The sequence below is a fragment of the Numenius arquata genome, chromosome 5 (assembly GCF_964106895.1).
Source record: "Numenius arquata chromosome 5, bNumArq3.hap1.1, whole genome shotgun sequence".
Classification (NCBI taxonomy): Eukaryota; Metazoa; Chordata; class Aves; order Charadriiformes; family Scolopacidae; genus Numenius; species Numenius arquata.
In genome coordinates, this window is record NC_133580.1 from 8,563,639 (window position 1) to 8,585,239 (window position 21,601).

Here is a 21,601-nt window from a genome sequence, read left to right on the forward strand (position 1 = left end):
AACTTTTTTTATTAAGAAAAAATATTAGCAGTGAGGGGGGAAATGGACAATCCATTTCATGCCCAGTCCAAAGTTTGAGCTTTTCCCTACATAGATGGCATATATCTGTATGTCTATAAATTTCAATTTTAAAAAGAACGGTGGTGTGCATCAGGGACCCTATGTGGAATAAGATTAGAAAGGGGTGCCTGACTTGGGTGTGCTGCTTGGTTCTAGGTTGCCACAATATCTAAAACTACTCTGCTTTAGCTTACAGAGGTTTCCTCAAATTTCATACTTTATAAAGCATTTGTCAGTACGGTGAGCTAAAATCTTGTGCTGTCTGTGATTTCTTATTTTTTCTGCTTATGATAACAGTATTGAGGCTTTTCGTAAGATGAAATGCTGTCTAGCTGCATTTAAAATACACATTTTTGCCTGTTTCTGTCTTGATTAAGCTAGAGCGAGGGTACCTACCTGCTGTCTAGATTGCTGTCAAACTTAACTGAAAGTGAAGTTGAATTGTAGTGTGTTCTCTAACAGAGCCTATTTGCTCCTTCTGACTGGCTACTAAAAGGCTTTTACTGCTGCACTAACATTTTCCAAATGAAACATTTTTGCCAGTTTCTGAAGAAATATCAGAACAAGTCCCACCTTAGACGTGCTGGAAGGAGTCCTGCGCCATAGATTATAAACTGAAACAGTTGGCTAGAATAAGGAATTAAAGTAATCCCTGATATTAGGAGCATGGAAATGAGATGACCTTCTGTATATGCCCTGGGTGAGTTTCTAACCCAGTTGCGCTATAGGCGCCCCGTTATCGCTGTTCCTCCATAGCTATACTGTGCAGGAAACAAAAGACCAGCCATTCAGCTGGGAAGCTGGAACACAGGCTTGCAAATATTACAGACTTTAAATGCATTGTATTTTTAACAGTAGTTCGTGATTGGAATGACAGGAAGGAAATGAGCAGAAAACATCCTATTCTATCTCTATATAAAATCTTGCTTGTGAAAGATACAGTTACCACAATAATGATCGGACGCTAATTGATTCATTGTGCTGGGAGACAAGTGCTGAGCGGAGGAGCCAGCAGGGTCATTTTCTTGCTCCAGCTCCACTTTGGTTGTTTGCTGAGGAAGGGCAGGAGAGGGTTATAAAGCTGCTGCCACTACATTCAGCGCGTGTTTTTCTCAGAAAAGAAGAGACACCGCCAGCCAAGATCGCTTTCCTTTGGAAATTGTGGCTGGGAAGGGCCCCTTTGGCTCGGCAGACAAAGTGGGCAGTCAGACAGCCCCTTTCCTGAATCCCAGGCAGGCACCAGACGGCTGAAGGAAGAGAGGCACCAGGCTGAATTAGATTGCCTCCTGCTTTGGACAGTGAGGCAGAGAGGCAGGCTTAATTGCTTTGCAGCTGTTCGTTTTTTCCCCTTCTCCCTCCCCTGCCCTCCTCTCCCTCCTCCCCGCTGACCCCGGCCGCAGCCGCAGCTCCAGCCCCAAGGAGACCTCGCCATCCCGGGGAGAAGTACCAAGGGGTTCTGCGCTGGGTTTTGTCACCCTTTGCCCCTTACCCTCGAGTCCAGCAGCAAACGGGGAGAGAAACTACAGGAGAAAAGGAGTCTTCAGTGTAACCTAGTAATGTGGGGCTTTTTTCTGGGCTGGTTTGTTCGGTGGTTTCTGAACGCTGCTCGTGGCAAGGGGCAGGCTGGGACAGGGGACAGGGCAGCGACAGGCAGACGTGTCTCAGGTGGCGTCCTTTCAGGAGAGGCAGCGGGATGTCATCCTTGACAGGTCCCGGCATCCTCTCCAGGGGGCAGACAAACCAGGGGGAGCCTTTGAACTGGCCCCCTGCGATGTGGTGCGGGATTTACCAGACGTGGGAGATTCCCGCTCCAGAGCTGCGACACCAGTTATGGAGATCTCCCAGACTGGTGCCTGGCGGCGTGAATGTTGGTTAGGGTCGATTTGGTGATGCTCTCACTGGTAAAAGAGCCTCAACACCAAAATGTCCTTGACCTGACTATTGATGGAAAAGCTTTTTTGAACCTCAGAGGACTTGCAGGGGTCTCCAGCCCTCAAAAACTGGCTGAGAGCGGGCTTGCAGATTTGCATGTATCTCATAATCCCGAACTGTCAGAACCTCGTGTTTGTGCAGGAAACGGAGTTTGTTTTCTTAATTGCTCTCACTCCGCTCCCGGATTTAAACATTTGAAAACGCGTTTCCGGGCCTTAGCAATGAGACCGCAGCCGGTTTCCAGCTCACCTGGTTTGCAGCGGGGGGCTCTGCTCTCAGCCAGCCTTCCTGGCTCTCTTCACCTCCAGCAGCAATGTCGAGCTAACCCAATTTTGCAGCTGGTATCGAGCGCCAGAGGCGAGCTTGGTAGATGTCTCTTTAATTCCCGCACTTGTAGAATCTAGTGTATATTTTCCCTCCAGTTCCACTGACTCACGCAGCCCTCGGGGGCGGAGGCAGGAGGAGAACAAGGCGGCTGTAACCCAGCTCTAATTTACTCATCTGGTAGAGCCAGGCGGCGATGAGCCTTTCCCCTCTCTGTCCACAAAGATGGTCCCTCTCGGGAGCCTGTTTGGCCTCCCAGTTATAATTATGGCATCGGTAGTTTTGTACTTGACTGTCCTCCTAGGCCGACTGCATCCCCTCTGCCGGGGCATCGTGTCTGGGTGACAGCAGAACGTGAACTGCCCGGGGAGCTGAGACTGGGACCTGGGGGGGCAGCCCCGCACTGTTGGGGACCATGGGCTGCCAAAGCACGCTAATCGCTTTATACAGCACGTATTTGCTGCTTCTTTTTTATGATATCCTTAACAACATAAAGCAGAACTTGGGGTGGGCACCAGGGCAGGTTTCTGGCAGGTTTCTTTTAAGGGACAAAACTGTGAATGGGATCTTTGCTCAGGGCCACTGGAGGGATGGAGGGTGTCATGCCTGGGAGGGCAGCACAGCTGCCAGGTGCTTTGGGGGTCAGAGGGATTTGTGTCTGTAAGAAATGGATTTAGATATAAGGTACAGTAGTGTGTAAGTGACTTTTTTTTTTTTTTTTTTTTTAATCTGTTCAACATGCAGCCTACAATAGCTCCGCCAGTTAGATTTGAATTAAAACCGGCTCCACAAGCTACAAAGGCTCTTGAGCCTCACTGCCGGGACCGGAAACCCATTGTGGCGTCCTGATTAGTGCTGGTGAAATCGGAAACCTTTCTCGGGGCAGATAACAATCTCGCAAATGAAAATATAACCTGTTAATCCTGAATTTTAACAAGGATAGTTATGCAACTCCAGGCCAAATCCAGGATGTGTCCTCTCCGGGTGCCCCTCGGTCAGAAGGGACGTGCTGATGGGGAAGAGGTGGGATCGCAGCCCTCTCTCCCCAGCACCCTGCTTCATGCCCGGTCTGTGGCCAGAGGCAGGAGGAGGGGTGCTGGGGGATGAGGCTCAGCACAGGAACTGGGGTTCACATTTTGGGACTGACCTCTCTGAAGCTCTTGCCTGAAGTATCTGAAGATGGGACCACTATTTAATGTTCCCCTCCATGCCAGTCACCGCTGCCAAAGGAGAGGTGGTCTGGCTGGGGCCATCCATGCTTTTGCAGTCCCATAATAGTCCCCTTAATTATGGGTAACAATAGGTTCTGTTTTTTCCTATGTTAATAACAAGTTCCAGGGTATAAATAACTCTGCAATTAAAACGAAATGCCTAACGATTTACCATTTGACACCTATGCAAGCTGCCGGAGCCTTGGCTGTGCAAGGAATTTTTTCTCCTGTCCTGAATATTTTATAATTGTTTTACAAAGAGCACGTGGACGCTCCTGTCATTAAGAAATGCCAACCAAGGTACATCGTGGCACCAGGGAGCAGAGAACAGATCGCTGTGCCTGTGCCGAGGCCGTAGAGAGCTCTCCTTTCAGATGTGCCGCCATGGTTCATTTGACTACTTCTGTATATTGACCTTTGTTTTTTAAGAAAAACACAGTCGGGATTGCTTTATTGTAGGACCCATTAACTCCTTCAGAGACTCTGCGGTGTCTGTTGGTAAGAGCAGCGCATGTGTGGCCATGGGCTGCAGCCCGGGAACCACCTCTGCTGCTCTGCTGTGTTTGGATGTTTGCAGGCAGATGCTGCATGTCTCTTGCTTTGTGCATTTGGAAGAGCCAGTCTAGAAGTAAAAATACATGGAAGTGGGCCTGGGGACTCTGCTCACATTGGCCAAGGAGACAGGGGCCATGAGGAGAGGGGAATTCATCTCTGCTTTCAGTGGGGAGGCACGGAGCGCCGTCTCTTGTTTTCCGAGACTGGCTGTGATGTGTTTGATGTGGAACCTGTGAATGCAGTTGCTTAAATATACAAGTGTGCCTAAAAATGTAAAAATAAAAGCAGTGCTATTTTAAGACTGTAGAATCAGGGATTATAAATAGCCCGACTGGTGTGTTACTCCTGGCTGGGTGTGTCGGCCCTAAAACATCACCACAACTGTCACTTCCCTTTGAAGCAGCTCGTCAGCTAATGACAGCGGCAGTGGAGCCTCCTCTGCATTTCCATGTTCTCTTGATAAGCACAGGTCAATGATAAGATGCTCTCCAGGCTGACGTGTCTGTCACACAAGCCCTTGCTTTGCCAGCTTGGTCCTGCGAGCAGACCCAAACGGGAATGTGGGTGGACGCCGGCGGGGAGCACTGAGGAGCTGGGATTCGGGGCTGAAAGGAGCGTTAGTGGGGTAAAGCAGAGCTCACTCTGCTGGGCACGAGCCAGGGAGATGGGGCTGCTGAACCCCGCACAAACGGCAAAATAGTTGTGTGGTTAAGTGTGGGTTTGGGACTTGTGAGATGTGGGTTTAGCGCTCTCCGTCATCAGCCTTCCTCTGGGACTGGTTGGGATTCTTCTTCCTGCTACCATCATTTAGGCTTCTCCTGCGGCCAGGGGAGGAAAAGATCTTTAGAGGGTAATTTCACCTCAACCTAATGCGCACCTCCAAGGTGTGATAGATAGTCTGTGGTGAGGGAAGCCCGGACAACACGCTTAGGCTTGGCCCTTGTTTGCTGGAGGTACCTTTATTCTCCGTCTTTGGAAGCAGCAGCAGCTGTGGTGATCCAATATACAGGAGTCTGTGAAGCTGAAAGTCCTATAGGTACCGTAAATAGCTGACTTCTGCCTCAGAAGGCATTTTTGTTTCTGTCTGTTTTTCCAGTGCGGTGGCTGGAAAGAAGTATCTTTGATGGTGTTCCACCGCCTCGGTACCGCTGGGGGCTGGGGAGCAGGCTCTTCTCTGGTGGCCGTTTCCGAGAGGAATTCTGGCTGACTCCTGCACCGAGTAATGATATGTTTATTTGCAATATATGGAGCCAGGAGTCGTCTCTGAGATGATAGGGATCGGGAGACTAGTAAACAAAAGAAGGCAAGGTTGGAACTCAAACTGTAAGAAGACTTGTTTGGGTCTAAAGAAAACAACCATAAAACCAAATAATGATGGTGTTCAAAAAGGTCTGCAGTGGTGTATCTCAGGACAAGGGGCAAATGCATCTGCCGAGCCCCTGCACTGGTAGGATGCCAAAATCTGGGTTATTCTTACAGGGAGCTCTAAGCAGCCTGTACCCAGAAGGTGAAGAAAAGGCAGCTTGTTGGCCTCTCCTTCTTTTCGTAATAGATAGAAATGGGCCAGGAATCTCTCCTGGTGTAGCTGAGTCTTCCTCAGAAAGGGAGAGCTTATTTCACGTTCTCAGTGGAGGAAAGCTTGCAAACAGGCTGTGTCTAGCATCTCCAAAAGAAGCAAAACACCCTGGTGTCTGAAGGTTTCCCAGAGTTTGTGCTGAATTCTTCCTCTGTGACCTGCTTGTAACACAGAGGAGCCGTGTCCTGACACGATGCTCCCCTAGCACGGAACAAGCCACTTGTATTTTATGGTGATGGAGAAGATGATTTCCATCAAGAAATGAATGGGGGTGACAGCAGTGACAAATAAAGATCGTACGTGTTCAAAACCGAGAAGCTGACAGCTCCGTTTTCAAACCCGGATGTCTTGAACTAACTACCTAGAAATGGTGTTTTGGCAATCTGCTGACTGCAGTGGGCACCTGCGTTCTCCGCACTGCTGACGATCAGGGCGCTTCTTGGGGGGGGGCTGGACATGGGTATGAAAAGTTACAGAAAGTGCCAGGTCAAAAATTAAAGCCTTTGTCTGCAAGTGAAGTTGTTACTTCAGTCTGAAAACGGGGACTTCTCCCATTGCTCGCTGTGGTCAGAGCTGCTCCTGGAGGGCAGTAGGAGGACTGATTTAATGCTCCGTGTCTTTTTTCTTTTATGCTGAACTCTTAATTATGCCTGCATTTCACTGCCGATTAGCAGGGAGTGCGGTGCAGGGCCCGAGACCCCTGGGGTGCCGCGAGTGCCTGGATGTCCTCTGCCCTGGCCCTGGAATGTCCTTACAGGGACGTGTGGCTCTGCGAGGACACACACACACACACACTGTGAGGGTATGAAGAAGCTCGGTTTGCTTTTTATTCCTCCCCCCGCCGCCTTCTTTTCTATAATCATTGCAAAACAGGAACAAATGAGTGTGTCACTTTAAACCATGAAACCACTTAGTCCGTAAAGACAGATTTGGCGTCTTTGTGCTGGCAGTGACAGGCCAGCGCGGCGTTCCATAGTGATCCCACTGTTCTCCCTCTGCCCCGCACCCCGCCGCCGCTCCCCACCCCCTCCCAGATTTGCTCCGTGTTTGCCTGCCTCTGTTTTTGTGGTTGGTAACCAGCAAAAGAATGGAATGGATTTAATGATTTGTTGGCTGCGGTGCCGGCATGATTAAGTCAATAAAGCTGCAAGCTGAAAACAGACAGTGTAGTTACAGTATATGACTTTAACCTTGTTAATGCATGTTTATGTCCTCCTGCCCACTGTATAGCTGTACATTGCATAAAGAAGATCTGACCAATCTTTAACCCATTAAATAATTCATAAAGTGAGAGCAGACATCAGCTACTTGCGGAGCGGATCAGTAACCATGGGGTCAGCAATAACTTTGGCTCCCTGGACCATATCCAGCATGTTTAAACTCTGGTGATGTCACCAGGCAAGCTTCTAACCTTAATCATTTGGATGGGAACAAAGGGAAGTTAACTGTTGACATGCGGTGTCTCCGCGGAAGACACGCTTGCGAGAGCTCTGCACCATCTCTGCCTCGCAGGGAACGTGGACTGGCTCCAGCCTCCTCGCGTCTTCTGCATGCTTCCCTCTTCCCTTACAGCAAAAGTGTGGCTGGCCAAATCTTCAAAGGCACGTGTTTCCTGGACTCCTAATACCTTAAGTGGCAGAGGCACCAAAATCCCACAGAATTTCAGGGAAATGTTGGCTGACTGGAGAAGATGGTATTCGGAGGCACTTGGATGGTTTTTTCATCGTGGCTAAATTTTGAATGGAAAGCATCTCCTGCCGTGCAAATGACAGGGAAAGGACATACAATGGGGATGGAAGGGGGCAGAAGCCAGGGATGCGGGAGAGGATGTGGAGGGAAGCAGGACTGTTCTCACTGCAGTAAAAGCTCTCAGTGAAATACCAAGCAGGACTTGCAGAAAATTCTAGGATTCTCACCCAGGCAGCCTCTTCTTTTTGTGCCAGTCAAAACACAGGGCTGATTTCTCCCAGCACAGAGCCCTCTTCCCACAGCTCCCAGCTGGGCACCAAGGGATCCTCCAGGTGCGGCGATATCCATAGTTGTTGCAGTGGCCTCTTTTGCTGGCATATAAGGGGCAAGTCATGGGATCACGGGGCATGTGGCCGGGACACGCTGCGCTCCACTGATCTGTGCAGCCAGGTTAGAGGCCCCAGGGGACCATTACGAGTTGGTGTAGTTTAGTGCTGTTCTGAGATGCAACCAGCTGCAGCCGGAGCCGCAGGAGAGATGCAGGGAGGAGGACACAACAAAATCTCTTACGTGGAGTGAACCAGAAAAAGCCCTTACACCTCTCACCGGTGAGCGGAATGGAGCGCAGTTCTGCTGCAGGACCTGATGGCATGGGAGAGGCACCGTTTCAGGAGGATGAAGACATAATTCCCACGCTGCCCCAGGAATTGACCCTCACCTTCCTATTTGGTGAGAAACTTCCATTCCTTTTTGAGTGAAACTGAGACAGAGAGAGAAATGAAGTGACTTGTCCATAGTCATCTGAAGAAACTATGTGTGATGGAACTGGAAGGTGAACCTGGTCATGTGAACCTGAGTCTATGTGGCCAGTTTTTATCCTGTGACTTGGTCATGAAACAAACTCACCTTTCAAGATCATCTCCTTCAGGGGTGGCTTGGGAGTTCACCTTTAATGATCCCATTTTCTGTGTCTCCTTCTGGCAAATTGCATGCTCCCAGTCTCACGAGCTAACCCTCCACTGTGGGACCAAAGGGACATTTGCTGGTGCAGGTAAACCCATTGGAGGCCCATGTGCCTGTCTGCACAGCATGTATCCAGGTGTGTTTGCAAACAGACCTCTATGATGTACGTGTCTTCATGTCTAGAACTATTGGGCCTATTAAAAGCACGCACGTAGAAGCTCTCACATGGTCATTTGTGAGCCAGATGGCTGCGTACAGCAGAGCATATCTCAGGATCCACTACATCAGCCCAGTAGTGAATTTTCCAGGTGCCAAAAGATACGCACCTTGAGTTGCAGATTGGAGCAGGGACCTTCAGTCTGCTGTTGCCAGCATCTGCATCCTGAGACCAGAGGGAAAACGACCCCCAGAGCTAGTGCAGAGATTGTTCTCACTCACTCAGTTATTCCCTTTTGCTTTATGATTGTGCTAATAAAGACTCTCAATTAACTTACCCTGGGGTTTTTTTTTTTGGGGGGGGGGGGTTGGTTGGGTGGCTTGGGTAGGTTTTGCTATAACCCAGAGAAGTAATGTCCGCTTTGGAGAAGATGCTCCAGAATTTAGGGCAAGTCAAATCTGATCCAAGTAGAAAGTCCATGTTCCATTTTCTTTGGTTTTAGCTTGTCAAGTTGTGTGATGTGCCTGAAAACCTTTCCTTACCGGTCTATTGATTTCAATGAATGAACCCACATACACCTAGTGATGTTTTATTATCGCTCACCCACCATAGGGTATATAGCAGCTGGTAATTTTTGTGCATTGACTGCATTTTTTTTTCTGCTTGATGGAAAACAGACTCGCTCCAAGCGTATGCTAATGCTGAATTGGGGGGTCCCAACTTCTGACCCATAGCTAATATCCTGCAAGTCACATGAAGCTACCAAGGATTCTTGAGCTGGAGTTCGAAATGCCTATGTTATCAGCAAATAAACACCATTAATTGCTTCTAATATGTCATGGAGTGGTTAAATGACAAGATCCTTATTAATATGCGTGTATATCAGCCTTTTCAGTGTGTATGAGGGGGAGTATGAAGTGGTAAAATTATTTAAAATTAGTGGGGAATATTTACAGGAAGGCATAAAGAACTGTCAGTTGAGGAAAGCAGCATTTTATGTTCTTGTCCCGGATGACCTTGCTCCAAGGACAAATCAGAGCTTGATGAAATGAAGCTGCAGATGGCTAGTGATCTCAACTCTGTAATAATGAAATGACACAAGAAAAAAATGAGACATCTACAGTTTGTAAATACAATCTGAATGGAAGGGGAGAAGAGGAATTTTTAAGGGGAGATTGAGTTGACTTGGTTACAGCAGTTCAGCTTCGGGTGTTTTAATAATAATTTCCATTTAAAAAAATAATGGAATAGCTCCTTGTTCCCCACACTCAAGGTCACCTTAATAAATTTTTCTTTTTTAACATGTCAGTATCTTGGTTTTCAAAATTGGATCATGAGGACTACCTAGTCACAGCCTAATTTCTATCCATTATTTTAGCATATTATTTATCACTGGATTTTGTTTTCTAAGTTGTGGTGGTGATTTTGGGCACCTGATTGGGTAGATGATCTGATATAACCGTTTTACGTGTTTCAATAATTTCTTCTGTCGGGAAGGAGCAAGCTTGTGAGAGGTTTAATACTGAAAAAGTGATGTGGTATGTTGTGCCAGAGCAGGCTTTGTTTGTGCACTTACATGAGAAATCAGGAGTATTTACTGTTGGGTTTTGCATGTGGGCAGGTTTTCATGCAAAGGGCTTCTCAGAAGCGGTTGGGCAGCCAACTGCTATTGAAAGTTAACAAGACTCGCGCATCTGCCTCTGCAGATTGAACCTTTGCATGAAAAGGAAAAAGAAATTCATGGAAAAAATAACTTGGAGAAATCAAGAGATTTGCAAATCTCTATGATCCAGACCACCTCACTGCAGTTCACAGAGCTTTTCAGGAATGGGCAGGTAGAGAACGGATTTCTCCCATTAGCTCAAGGTTTCTTGACTTTCACTACAGTGAAATCTTCACTATTTTTTTTGGGGGTCAGATATTTTCTGCTCTCCCTAATACATAAATTCACCAGCCAGTCATTGCAGTTTCTCTGTAGCAGCTTCTGCCGGGTGCTGAGCTGACCTGGCTCCTTCTGAATCTCATCGACACCTCTGAGAGCGTGCCTTGACATAACACAAGGATTACTTGAGTCAAACCGCTTTATAGATAGGAGATGTTGTAGTTTGTCATCACAGCTAGCGCAGCCTTGCAGAGACAGGCAGAAGGACTACCAGCTGAAATTGGGTGAGAGAAATACAGTTTTAGATTATCTCATTGAATTTATAGGCAAGCTGCCCTCCATGGGAACAAGAGTGGGGTGTCAGGGCTTGGAGAATCATGATAGCTGTACAAGCCAAATATAAATATTTTGTTCTTTGCAGAGAATTCAATTTTGGATCCTGACTATATGTTACGTAGACAAGTACAAAACACCCATCTCTGCATCTTTGGGTGTATACACGTAAAAACAATAAAAAAAAATAAAAACAATACATTTATGTTAAAGTACGGTGGTACAAAGTTTGGTGGGGCTGAGTCCAGCCCCAGAGCGTTGCTGTCAGGTTGAAGAGCAGTGTGTTAATACTGCTGGTGCCAAGCTCCTGCTGCCATCAGAGGTCTGGCAGAGCCCCTGTGCGCCTCGTCCTGCTGAAAGGTTTGCCTGTCACTTGGAATGGTGGAGCAAAGCTATTCTCTGGGCTGCCTTCACCCATGGCCTGGCAGTTTCTCTGGGCCAAAGGACCTTTACGCAGGGGAACTTCTGTTGCTGGAGTTCTGATCGTGCCTCCTCGCAAGCACCGTAGTCCCTGGGAGTCTGTGTGTGTCTGTGTGTCTGTACACCAACTCCCCCATCCATGTTGTGCCTCAGGCTCTTGGCTGCTCCCAAAGCCGTTTCCCATGTTCCGTCTAACAATGTGGTGCTGGTAACAGCATTACAGCGTGATTTCAATGTGCCTGCTAAATGTGGATGCGTTTTCATCGAGGAGAAAAATCACTGTTGCAATAATTCACTCTGGGTTTTCTGTCATTCTGTTGGTCTGATTGCTGCTGCTCTACAGCAGCATGTTTTGATGGATAAAACCAGCTCTGAAAATATTGGTAGAGTCTTTGCACAAAAGACTAATTTGATTAATTAATTAATTGATTTAATTTTTTTTAAGAGAGGAAGGGACTCAGCTTCCATCTCACTAAAATTCCGGGTGCATTTTTAAAAGCACTTTGGATTCTTTGATGGGATTTTGTTTTGTTTTGAACAGCATGCAGCATAAGAGCAGCTATAGGGAAATTAGTGTTTCATCTGCTTTGCTTGAAGGGGGGAGATCCTGATACAATTGCTAGCCAGGTGTGGTGATCTTGTCATTGCTCTTAGCAAAGAAGGAGAACTACCTTTGAAGGAAGCTGTGCATGCTCGTGCCATATGAAAAGAAAGAAAAACTTAAAAGAACTTTTTTTTTCAAAACAAAACCCTATACTCATGGATCACTTACAGTCTTCAAACAAAGCCTTTTTCTGACTGACAGCCCCCAAGATAAGCTTAGAAACTTGAGTCTGGTAGCATTTCACATGCTTCTGTATCAAGTAAATGGGTGAAAGATGGGTAAAAGAAAGATCCACTGAGCTGCACAGTTTGTTTTATCAATGTTCATACATTGTGTTAAAACAAACAAGCAAACAAACAAAAAGCTTTGGAGCGTTTCTGAACTGAAAGGCTGTTTTATCTTGAAGAGCATCTCTGAATTGTGAGCAGAATAGAGGAGAGAAAAAAGACAGAAAACTTGCAAAGAGCAAAGAGAGAATTTTGTAAAAGGCAAGAAGCAGAGGCTAGAAGCATACGTAACCCTCGACTTCTGCGTGAAGCAAAGGATTGTGGCATCTCACAGACATCATGCTCTTGAGTGTGATGCCTGTGAGATGCCACAATCATTCTGCCAAACCATGACCCTGGATTTTGTTTGCTTTGTTTGTATGCTTTGGCCAAGCAGATTCACCATCTTAGTATCTACTTGGATTAATAGCAGTGGAGGCAATTATCCTGCTTTGTCAAGGTGCCATCGAGGTTTTCTGCAGGGCCGCGCAAGGTTATTAGACACCGGGAGTCTACTTGTGGCTTTTCTGTAGATCTGAACACAAAACTCTTATTACAACCACACAATTCTATGGGCGAGCCAACTTTAATAGTGCTTAGTTTGTAGCATTTGTAGAGTTGTTGTGCCTAGGAGTCTTAGTCCTGGACTTCAGAGTGACGTGCTGCCCAGGCATGCAAGCCCCACCAAGGAACTGGAACGCGCCTACTGGAGAGGAGACGGTGCACCATCGGGCAGGCGGGAGCACAGGGAAACACGGGGGCAATAGTTTGAAACTGGTATTTGCATTTCCTCAGCGGAGCACAGAACTCCCCATATGTAACAGATGTTCTTAAAATACAGAACAAAACTCGGTTAATGAAACTTCACCCCACCCCTCAAGAATAGCTGTCCCCGCTGTGAATATGGACCACCTAAAGTCCCCGCCGAGCAGCCGGGGCCTTGGAGCGGAGCAGGAGCACAGGCTCCTGTCAAGTCCTGGAGCCGTGTCTCTCCTCTCTGGTTGGTTGTTGTTTTTTTTTTTAACTGTGCAACGTCTTCATAAATACTTCAAGCTGAGTTATCTTTGGTTATATATATATATATAAACAAAAAAATGCTGGAAAAAGCAGTTTGTCCCTTTCTTTTATTTACCACAAACATCTACCCTGAGCGACCCATTTATTTGGTTTTTTCCTTTTATTCTGGGGTGAGCTGTGGCTCATCTCAACAACCCTTCTGTTTTAAGCTCTATAATTACTGGATGCAGCTGGATGCCCCATTGAAAATGGAGGGAATGGTTCTCAAATCAGCAGTGTCTTTTGAAATGGAAGAAACTTTTTAAATGCAGGTACTCTGGGTATTTTTAATTGGCCACGTTTCTGTTCTTCCACTGCTGCTAACGCTTTCAGTTAGGAAGTGCAGTTCTTCCCCGACTCTGCAAATATCTACCGAAATTTGCAAAGCTGCCTGTCTCTCGGTAACCTTGCTGTGACCTGGTTATCTGTTGGAACCACAAAGAATTCAGTCTCTAATTAGTCCATCTGTTAACTATTGAAATTCATGGCTTAGTTTTATTGTCTGGGTCTGTAACATAATGCTGAATGGTCTCACCTGGCAGCTTATTTCTTATAAAGCAAATGTGCCTTTCCAAGAGCCATTTTGGTGCAGATAACTGTCTTTTCAGCATTGGACAAATGACCCTGTCTAGCAGCCTGCAGTCCCCTTCATGCCCTCGCTGAAATAAATTGTACATCTCCAACAGCTCTGGGCTTAAGTCAATAAAATTTAACATGTACATTTCTTTGTTTTATTCTTTGGAGTTGCACCGTTAGAGCAGATGGGAAAGTTTAATAATGATAAATGAGTTTAGTGTTTTCACATAGTCCTAAGAAACAATGAATGCTCTTTATTAAAGATCAGAGGGATTTTTACATATTTGCCAAAGAGCGATTAAAGCTCTAGCTCGGATCCTCAGAAAGTCTTGCTTTTAAATGCTTTTTGGACTGTTTCTTAATGAGGATTCAGAGGAATTAGGGGCCGTAAATTTCTTCATTCTCACTTAAGTGAAGCCACAAAGTGATTACTGGATATATAACTAAGAGCTGAGGACTGGAGTTTATCAACAGTGTTCACACAGAACAATTCATCTCTGCGCTTATTTACTGCAGTTGTGCATCTGGTACGTAATCAGCTGACGGGGCTGGGCAGGTCGAGCTCCTCAGTGGGTTTGTAGAAGGATGTATATTCATAAATATACGTGGCAGGTCTCAGTGGGACTGTTGGCACACTTTGCACCAAGCGTGTGCCCGAATGTTTTGTTGGACCAGACCCCGCTCTCGACCACTGGACGCAGCGATCTGCAGATGCATTTGCCCAGCCCCAGCCTGCCGTTGCGCACAGACTGGGAGGGACTGGTTTCACTGGGCTGTGCAACAGCTTTTACAATCACGGCCGGTGGCTGGGTACTGACACTGACAGTACACATCCCTGCAAACCTGCAACCTGACTCTTTCCTCCTTGCTCTCAAAACTAGTGCATGAGATACTAAGCCAAAGCCGGGAAGCTTAGCCCCAGTGCCTTTTTGAACAGCAATTGCCACACTGGGAGCCCAGGGAGGGCTGCGGGAGCTCCGGACCTGCTGTGCCACAGTTTGCCTAGCAACAGAGACACGCTCTCAAACACATGCTCTCCAATTCCAGGCCCACGTGGCATGCCGTTTGGTTAGGGATTCTGCCCATTTGATGTTTTAATATGAGTTTTTGGAGGGAAAAATGTCAAAAAACCCGATACCTACATGCAAACACATTTTTTTAAAAGTTGAAGAACAGGAATCCCCTGTAGCCATCCGTACCCTCCAGGGTAGCTTACGGCTGGCTCAGCCGCAGGACCCTTTGGGTGTGAACACCCGCTTCCATCGTTCCCAACTTCGACGCTAGAACCCTCTCTTTGCTGCCTTTCTGGATTTTAAAATGGGATAGTCCAAACTATAGACAAGTTAAGATTATGGCTTGTTTGGCTTGGCCTTACTATGGGAAGGAAAATGATTTTTCTTGAGGAGTGATGAAAAGGAAAAATGTTTAAAGTTCATTAACCTTTGGTACAGATAGCAGTGTCCTTTAGACTACACCAGAGCTATTCTTAGTCTTGACGTTTAGGTGGTTGTTTTTTATTGTAAGGGAATACAGTAGTTCCCACTAGTGGTGAAAAAAGAGAACTTTTTCCTTTTTCTTTTTTTTTCTTTTTTTGGCTTAACCTAAATGTGAACTGTAGAAGGCAAGATTTTGAACTAATTCCTTGTCTTCCCATCTATGCTATTTTGTCCTAATTTCCCCAAAAGCAAAATTTATATCTATAGATTGTTTCTTTACTGGCTAATTAAGCGTTATACAACTTTGCTCTGAAAAACTCAGCAGCCCATTCTGTGTATTTGCAAATGAACTTGGGTGATTGTCATTATTGCTATAGGGGGCCTGCAGAAAGTCTCATATAATTAAGCTGTTGTACTGCTGCAGCACAAGAGCCGCAATTAGAAATGTGATTTACACTTCTTTACCATTAATAATATGGAAAAATCAACATTATTTTCTTGATGATGCTTAGGAGAAATTAGAATGAGGTGGACATGATTAGGAGAAGAGACTTTAATGTTATGACTTGTTAATGCAATAGCCCTGAGCGAGACATCAGAATGATTGTCCTTGCACTAAACTCATTTGCTTCAGTAAGCACAGACCCTCTGCACGCAACAAGACAAGTTTGGAGGAAATTGGATAGATGGCAGGGATTTTGGTGGTATGAACATTTCAGTGTCTTTCATGTGCAGAGTACACAAACTGAATCCCTGCACTTTCAAATATTCCCCTGGAGGCAATCTGCATTATTCAAAGCTTAACTGTGGCTGCAGAATCCTGTCTGACATGAAAGCAGAGTGCTAGCTTTACATGAACTTTCATATTTACATCTGTAGTAAATCATATTTACTTTTTTGCTCCCCTCCCTCTTTTTCTGTGGGAGAGAGGGAGTAAAATGGATAGGAGGGAAGGGGGAGGAGCAGAGATGTCCAGCAGAATTGTAAGCAAAGGACCAGTAATAAAATCTAGTCTTATGAGACTGCCCATGAATAGGAATGATAATGAGAGCAGTGATGAGCTGCAGGTTTGTGTCTTTTAGTATATTATCTAGCAGGCATTTACATTTCATCAATTGTGCTTTTGCATAATAGACCAAAGTGCTACAACAAAAGGAGGCACCATAAAAATGAGTAATTTCAGTGCCCTTCTTGGTAATCGCTCTTACGGAGAATATCTTGGAAAGAGTTGGGTGATTCCTCATGGTGAAGCTGCTGTGGAAAGGCGCCCCAGGCCTGAGAAGCTTGTCTGGTGACAAATGCCTCCCAAGGCTTTCTTCTGGCCATGCTGAAACATGGCTCGTATCCTGTTTTCTCCATCTGAGCGTGCTTCTAATTGTCAGATGTCAAAAGGCAACAACCATTTTCTTCTTGCTTATCTCCTGATAACATTGATTCTCAAACAAAGGATGTGGGCTTCCATTCTGAAAACAAAGGAAGCATGGCCTGGCTAAGGATGCTGGATATAATATACATACTTCTCCCTGCCAATAAAAACAAAACATCATAAATAATGTAGAAACTAGATGTGAAAATGGAGAAAGGGGAATACACTGGTACTGCTGTGCCTGGGGACAGCACTTACAGAATCTTGTCCTCAGTGAGGCCTTAACTTCTTCCTTCATTTTTCTCTTGTATTTCCCTGCCAGCTTCTAAGGTGTTTAGACTTAAGTATTGTTTTAATTCTTTTTCCCTTTTGGGTTGTGTCTTTATTGCGTTCTTGTGAATTTTTTTTTCTCTTCTCCCCACAACACCCTTTCTTTGGAGGCAAGTCCTCAGCTGGTGTAAGTCAACTCAGATCTTTCATTGAGGACTTACAGCAGGCCAGTCTGTACCAGCCAGGAGTCAGACCCACTGCATTACTGATTTGTGCCTGGCTGTGACCCTTCATGTTTGCATGTTCTTCTCTCCTTTCATTCTCCTCATTTGTCCAGTCATGGAACCCACAAGAACCGCTTCAATCCCAGGTCCATGTCTTCCCCATCTTTCCATGTTCCTGGTCTGATGGCACCTTTTCCCCTCTTCTGCCTTCAGTTTGCTGTTTTCTTTTACTGTAGGCTTCTCTTTTATATCCAATTGCCAAATCCTACCCTGATGCAACTTTTCTTTCCTTATGTCTTTCAGTGTAACAGTTGGGGAACTGGTGGGCAATGTGACGCTTTACTCACATCCCTTCTGCTAGCCAGGCAGCCGTGTGACTCCAGTAATGGTAGTGAATCAGTCCTCTAGCCTTGGGCTAGTCACAACGAATTTTGGATTAACCTTTTGCTTCTCTCATTTCTTGTGTTGATCCTCAGAAATCAGCGCGGTCCCCTGCCCCTTGCTGTCCTCACTGTGACATGTGGGTCCCTGTGAATCCACAAGGTGTTTGGCCTTGGGACAGCCAAAGACCAGAGAGAGGGTATCAGCAGAGAGGATAAGGCCTTCTGTTGTTATCTCCATGATGAGATTAATTTTCTTTTTTCATCTTTCTTGGCAGGATCAAAATGCTGGAATTGTTGCCAGACTTCAGGAGCCGGGCTCCATCCCAAGCGGAGGTTCTGTGCCGGCACCAGCCACGGTGAATGGGTACACGATGAGGAACCATTTACTGAAGCAGCAAATAATGAAACGACAGCTGATGCAGGTGCGATGCTGAGTGCCTCTGTGGGTTCCTGTGCTCTCCACCTCACTGGGAAGGACAGGACTAACTGGAATGGGGAAACCACCAGTCAGCAAACACTAAGGAGTGACCCTGGAATTGCTGGGTTGAGTCATACTAGGGCTGTGGCGAGTCCAGGATGTCATGCCCAAGAGAGGCCAGGGCCAAGGGCTGCTCAGCAAGTCCAAGTGCAGATCTGCCCACTCATGTGCAAGGGAAGGATTCAGTCACCTCCGTATCATTGCCGTCATCCTTGGTCAGCCGCGAAGTTGGGAGGGAAGATGCAGAGAACGGAGGCTTGGAGAGTGAGTCAGCCCCGGGAGAGATGTTCTCCATGCTTGCCTTTCTCTGTGGCTCCCTAGGGATGTACCAGAGCAGATGTTAGACTCCAGTTTGTCCTGGACTTGGCTGTAACATGCTGTGAAGGGGCAGGGATGGGGGAATCCCACAGTTGAGTTGGGTGAGGCAGCATTAAACACGTGCCTCTGACTTTCCGAGTGCACTGCTGGATTTGGGTCAAAGAGGCTCATTTCTTTGGATGGGAAATGAGATGAGAAGTAGCTCAGTAAAACCCTCAACTGAGTACTGTCCTGCTCCTTGATCAAACTCCCTTTCAAAACCAACTCTGCCTCCTTGTCATCAGTTGGCACCAAGCTTGTCTGTGCTGCTCTAAGACAGCAGGTGGTCAGCCAGGCCTCAGCTTCCACCATCCACGGAGAGTTCCCGAGGTGCTGCACTTCACTCATAAGCTGGTGAACACGAGAGTCTCCATGTTCATCCAGCTCCCCTTGGGCCTTGGGCCGCCTGCACAGCGTGGGCTGAAGGCTGCGCTTCCTGATGCTGGGCTGTTGTCAGGACACCTTTGCAAGAAGGAGCATGGGAGCAATTAAGATCCGGTCTCAAATGAGCTGTCCGTGCCGAGTCTCATCAGAGGTGGGGGGGGGGGATGTGTGTATGGGAGAGGTTGTTAATGATGACAGTGGCTACACTTCAGGTGTCTGCTGCTGTTCTTGTTTGTCAAGAGACTGCAACTTGACTATTATCCCCCTTGTTTTGCAGGAAAAGCAGAGACAAAACATGCTGGGAGTAACATCTGAGCAGAGGAGTTTGTTTACAGCCCAGCAGATGAATCAGTTTCAAGGTAAGGAGGGAAACGGCGTGCCACGAACAGCCTCGAGGAGCCAGCGCCTGGGGCCTGATTAAATACAGGGCACTTAATGATTCTTTGCCCTGAAATACAAGCATTTCACATTTTATCCCATACCATGAGATTTGCCCGTTTCCTTATCGCTCCAGTAATGACTCTGTGACAAAGAACACGGAGGAGGGGCCCATGTAATGAGAGAGAGAGACGGAGTGGCCGCCTTTAAAGGCTCTGCCGTGATTCCAGGGTGAACATGCACTCGCCGACTAACGTGTCTGTCTGTCCGCAGCCGTGCAGCAGCCCGTTCCCCCCGACTGCAGCCAGGTGATGCCGGCTCCTCCGCCCAACCACCGCATGCTGCCCTCGAACCCAGCCATGCTCCAGAGCACCCTGGGCTCCGCGGGCATGGCCCCCGCCACCGCCAGCCAGAGCAGCGGGACGATGGTGATGATTCCGCACAACCCTGGCAAGCAGCAGGGGATTTTCCCACCTAATTCTGACTTTAACATGCCGCTGCGGCCGAGCCAGAACTCGCTGGGCATGAACTCGGGGTGCCAAACGGCGCATAGCCACTCGGCTGTGCGGGCGGGAATGCCGATGGCAGGCTTCAGCTCTGGCTCCTTAGCAAACCACTCTGCGACTCAGCAGCACTTGAGGCAGCCCAGTGTGCCAAGAATCCCTAACGTCTACCCCACCTCGTCTGCCCAGATGTGGACACCGACCGCTGTGCCAAGGATGCCCAGTCAGAGCCAGATGGACACCAGCATGCAGCAGTTCTCCGGTAACGCCCTCTTCTCCAAACAGAACGTGAGACCGAGCGCGCCGGGGCAGCAGTTCTCCCAGCCGGCGGTGGTGCCGCCGAACCAGATCGCTCCCGGCGTCCAGGTCAGGCAGATGCAAAAACTGAGCATGGGGCAGTCCGGCCAGGGCTTGAGCTCAATGAGTAATCAGAACTTGAGACACAATTTAACCAGAGGACCGTTGCCAGCTATGAATGTTATGAAATCCATGCCCCAAGGAGTGTCCGGGTTTAACCAGCTGGCTCCTGCCTCGGGCCTGGGTCCGCCTGGCTACCCCTCCCCGGGCCAGCCCCCCGACGCCTTCGGCAGGATGGGGGCCGCTGCCGAGCTGCCGCAGTATGACTTTGTGTCCCAGCACAGCAGCGCCGTGGTGCCCGCCAGCTGCAGCAACACGGACTTCCTCGACTCCCTCATGAAGAACAGCGGCAGCAACGACGAGGAGTGGTTGAACAATCTGACAATGATAGACGACATTTTGGGACAGCACGCGCAGAGCTCCGGCCACGTTTAGCTGGGAGAGGAGCAGTCTCTCCTTGTAAATATCATACGTCTGACTTCGGAAAATGACAGACAAGCCGTGAGAGCCGCCGCCTCTTTCGATACGGAACGAATAGACTCAGCCAATTCTTTGCCTGCATCAAAGTTTAATATTGGCAGTTTTTCAGATGACTGTATATATTTGAATATTTTGTAAATTATGTTTTCCTAAACCTTAAATGTAGAAGTATTTATACTTCTTTGCTGGACTGTTTGTAAATAAATCTATAGCATAACTTTTGGTTTTATTATAGGGATTTCATTATACCTTGTTATAAATATGCAAATAATATTGTTAGTTTCAGTAATACTGTGTATTACAGCATAAAATACTTATGTTTTTGACATAACTTAACACATGAATTAGGGGTGTCATTGCAACCAGACTCAGTGGAAATCAAATGTGGCATCTGTTCTCTCATATCAAGAGGAAAGATTGAGAAGTTGTGTTAAAAAAGAAAACAAAATCCATAAAAGGAGCTGCTGATTCCCTCGTAGCTCAATCTTGCAGCCCAGTTCTGGTATCTGGGTCCCCTCCGGGCTCCGGTGCATTCAGGGACCTGTCCGCAGGGATCCGTTGTGCGAGATCCCGGGCAGATTCTCAACTTGATACTCTCCCGTCAGCGGGTTCAGCGGTGACAAGGCCTGGTCCCTTGTCCCTCAGGGAGTGTGTGTGTGTGCGGGCAGCGCACACAGGGGGCTCTGGAGGCACTGCCCGGCCCGGCAGCGAAAGGGCAGCTCTGGTTCGCGCACCTCTGCCATGTATGTTTGTAGTGTACAGGTGATTTGTTCCTGGTTTTAAGGCTTTTCATAAGTTCTGTTTTAATGTGAGACTTTTTTTCAGGGGAAAAGTCTATAAACATGAATAGTTAATTTTTGATGTTTTTCTGTCAGCTACTATTGTCCTATGTATATTTAAGAGTCTGTTTATAAAAGATTCACTGTACTGTAAACTTCTTAAAATGTTCATACTTTGTGTAATCATATTTTAATAGTCACGTCATACTTCGCAATACATTTGTAATATAACGTCAGCTTCAAGCACAGAATGTTTTTTTCTTCATACCATAATAAACTGCCAGGGGAAAATTGCATATACTTTATGTGCTCATTTCTCAGCTACAACATCTCGTACCTGCAGATATTTGAATTAATTTGATTTGTCCAGGATGCTACAACGTCAATATAATAACATGTACAAATGCCTGTGTGCTGTTAGTAGGAGAAATGGGCTAGACGAAGAATTGAAGCAGGCTTTAATTTTATTTTAAGATGGGAGTTCTTAGGGCAGCTCTCCTTTTCCAGTGTAATTATAGGTGAATGTGAAAATAATCTCTGTTGGGTTATTTATTTTTTTTTTTATATAGCACCACATGTATTTAAGTGACAGTTCTTGTTTC

The 21,601-nt window shown here is 46.8% G+C and overlaps 1 protein-coding gene across 1 annotated transcript in view; it reads left to right on the forward strand.

The window, feature by feature from the left end:
- The window catches only part of MAMLD1 (mastermind like domain containing 1), an 83,165-nt gene extending 61,871 nt beyond the window's left edge, over positions 1-21,294 (forward strand). Inside the window, exons 3-5 of the mRNA XM_074148086.1 lie at positions 17,559-17,705; positions 18,780-18,861; positions 19,154-21,294. Coding sequence (XP_074004187.1) covers positions 17,559-17,705; positions 18,780-18,861; positions 19,154-20,175 — 1,251 coding nt within the window. The 3' untranslated portion in view covers positions 20,176-21,294. The remainder of the gene's footprint in view (positions 1-17,558; positions 17,706-18,779; positions 18,862-19,153) is intronic.
- The last annotated feature ends 307 nt before the right edge of the window (positions 21,295-21,601 follow it).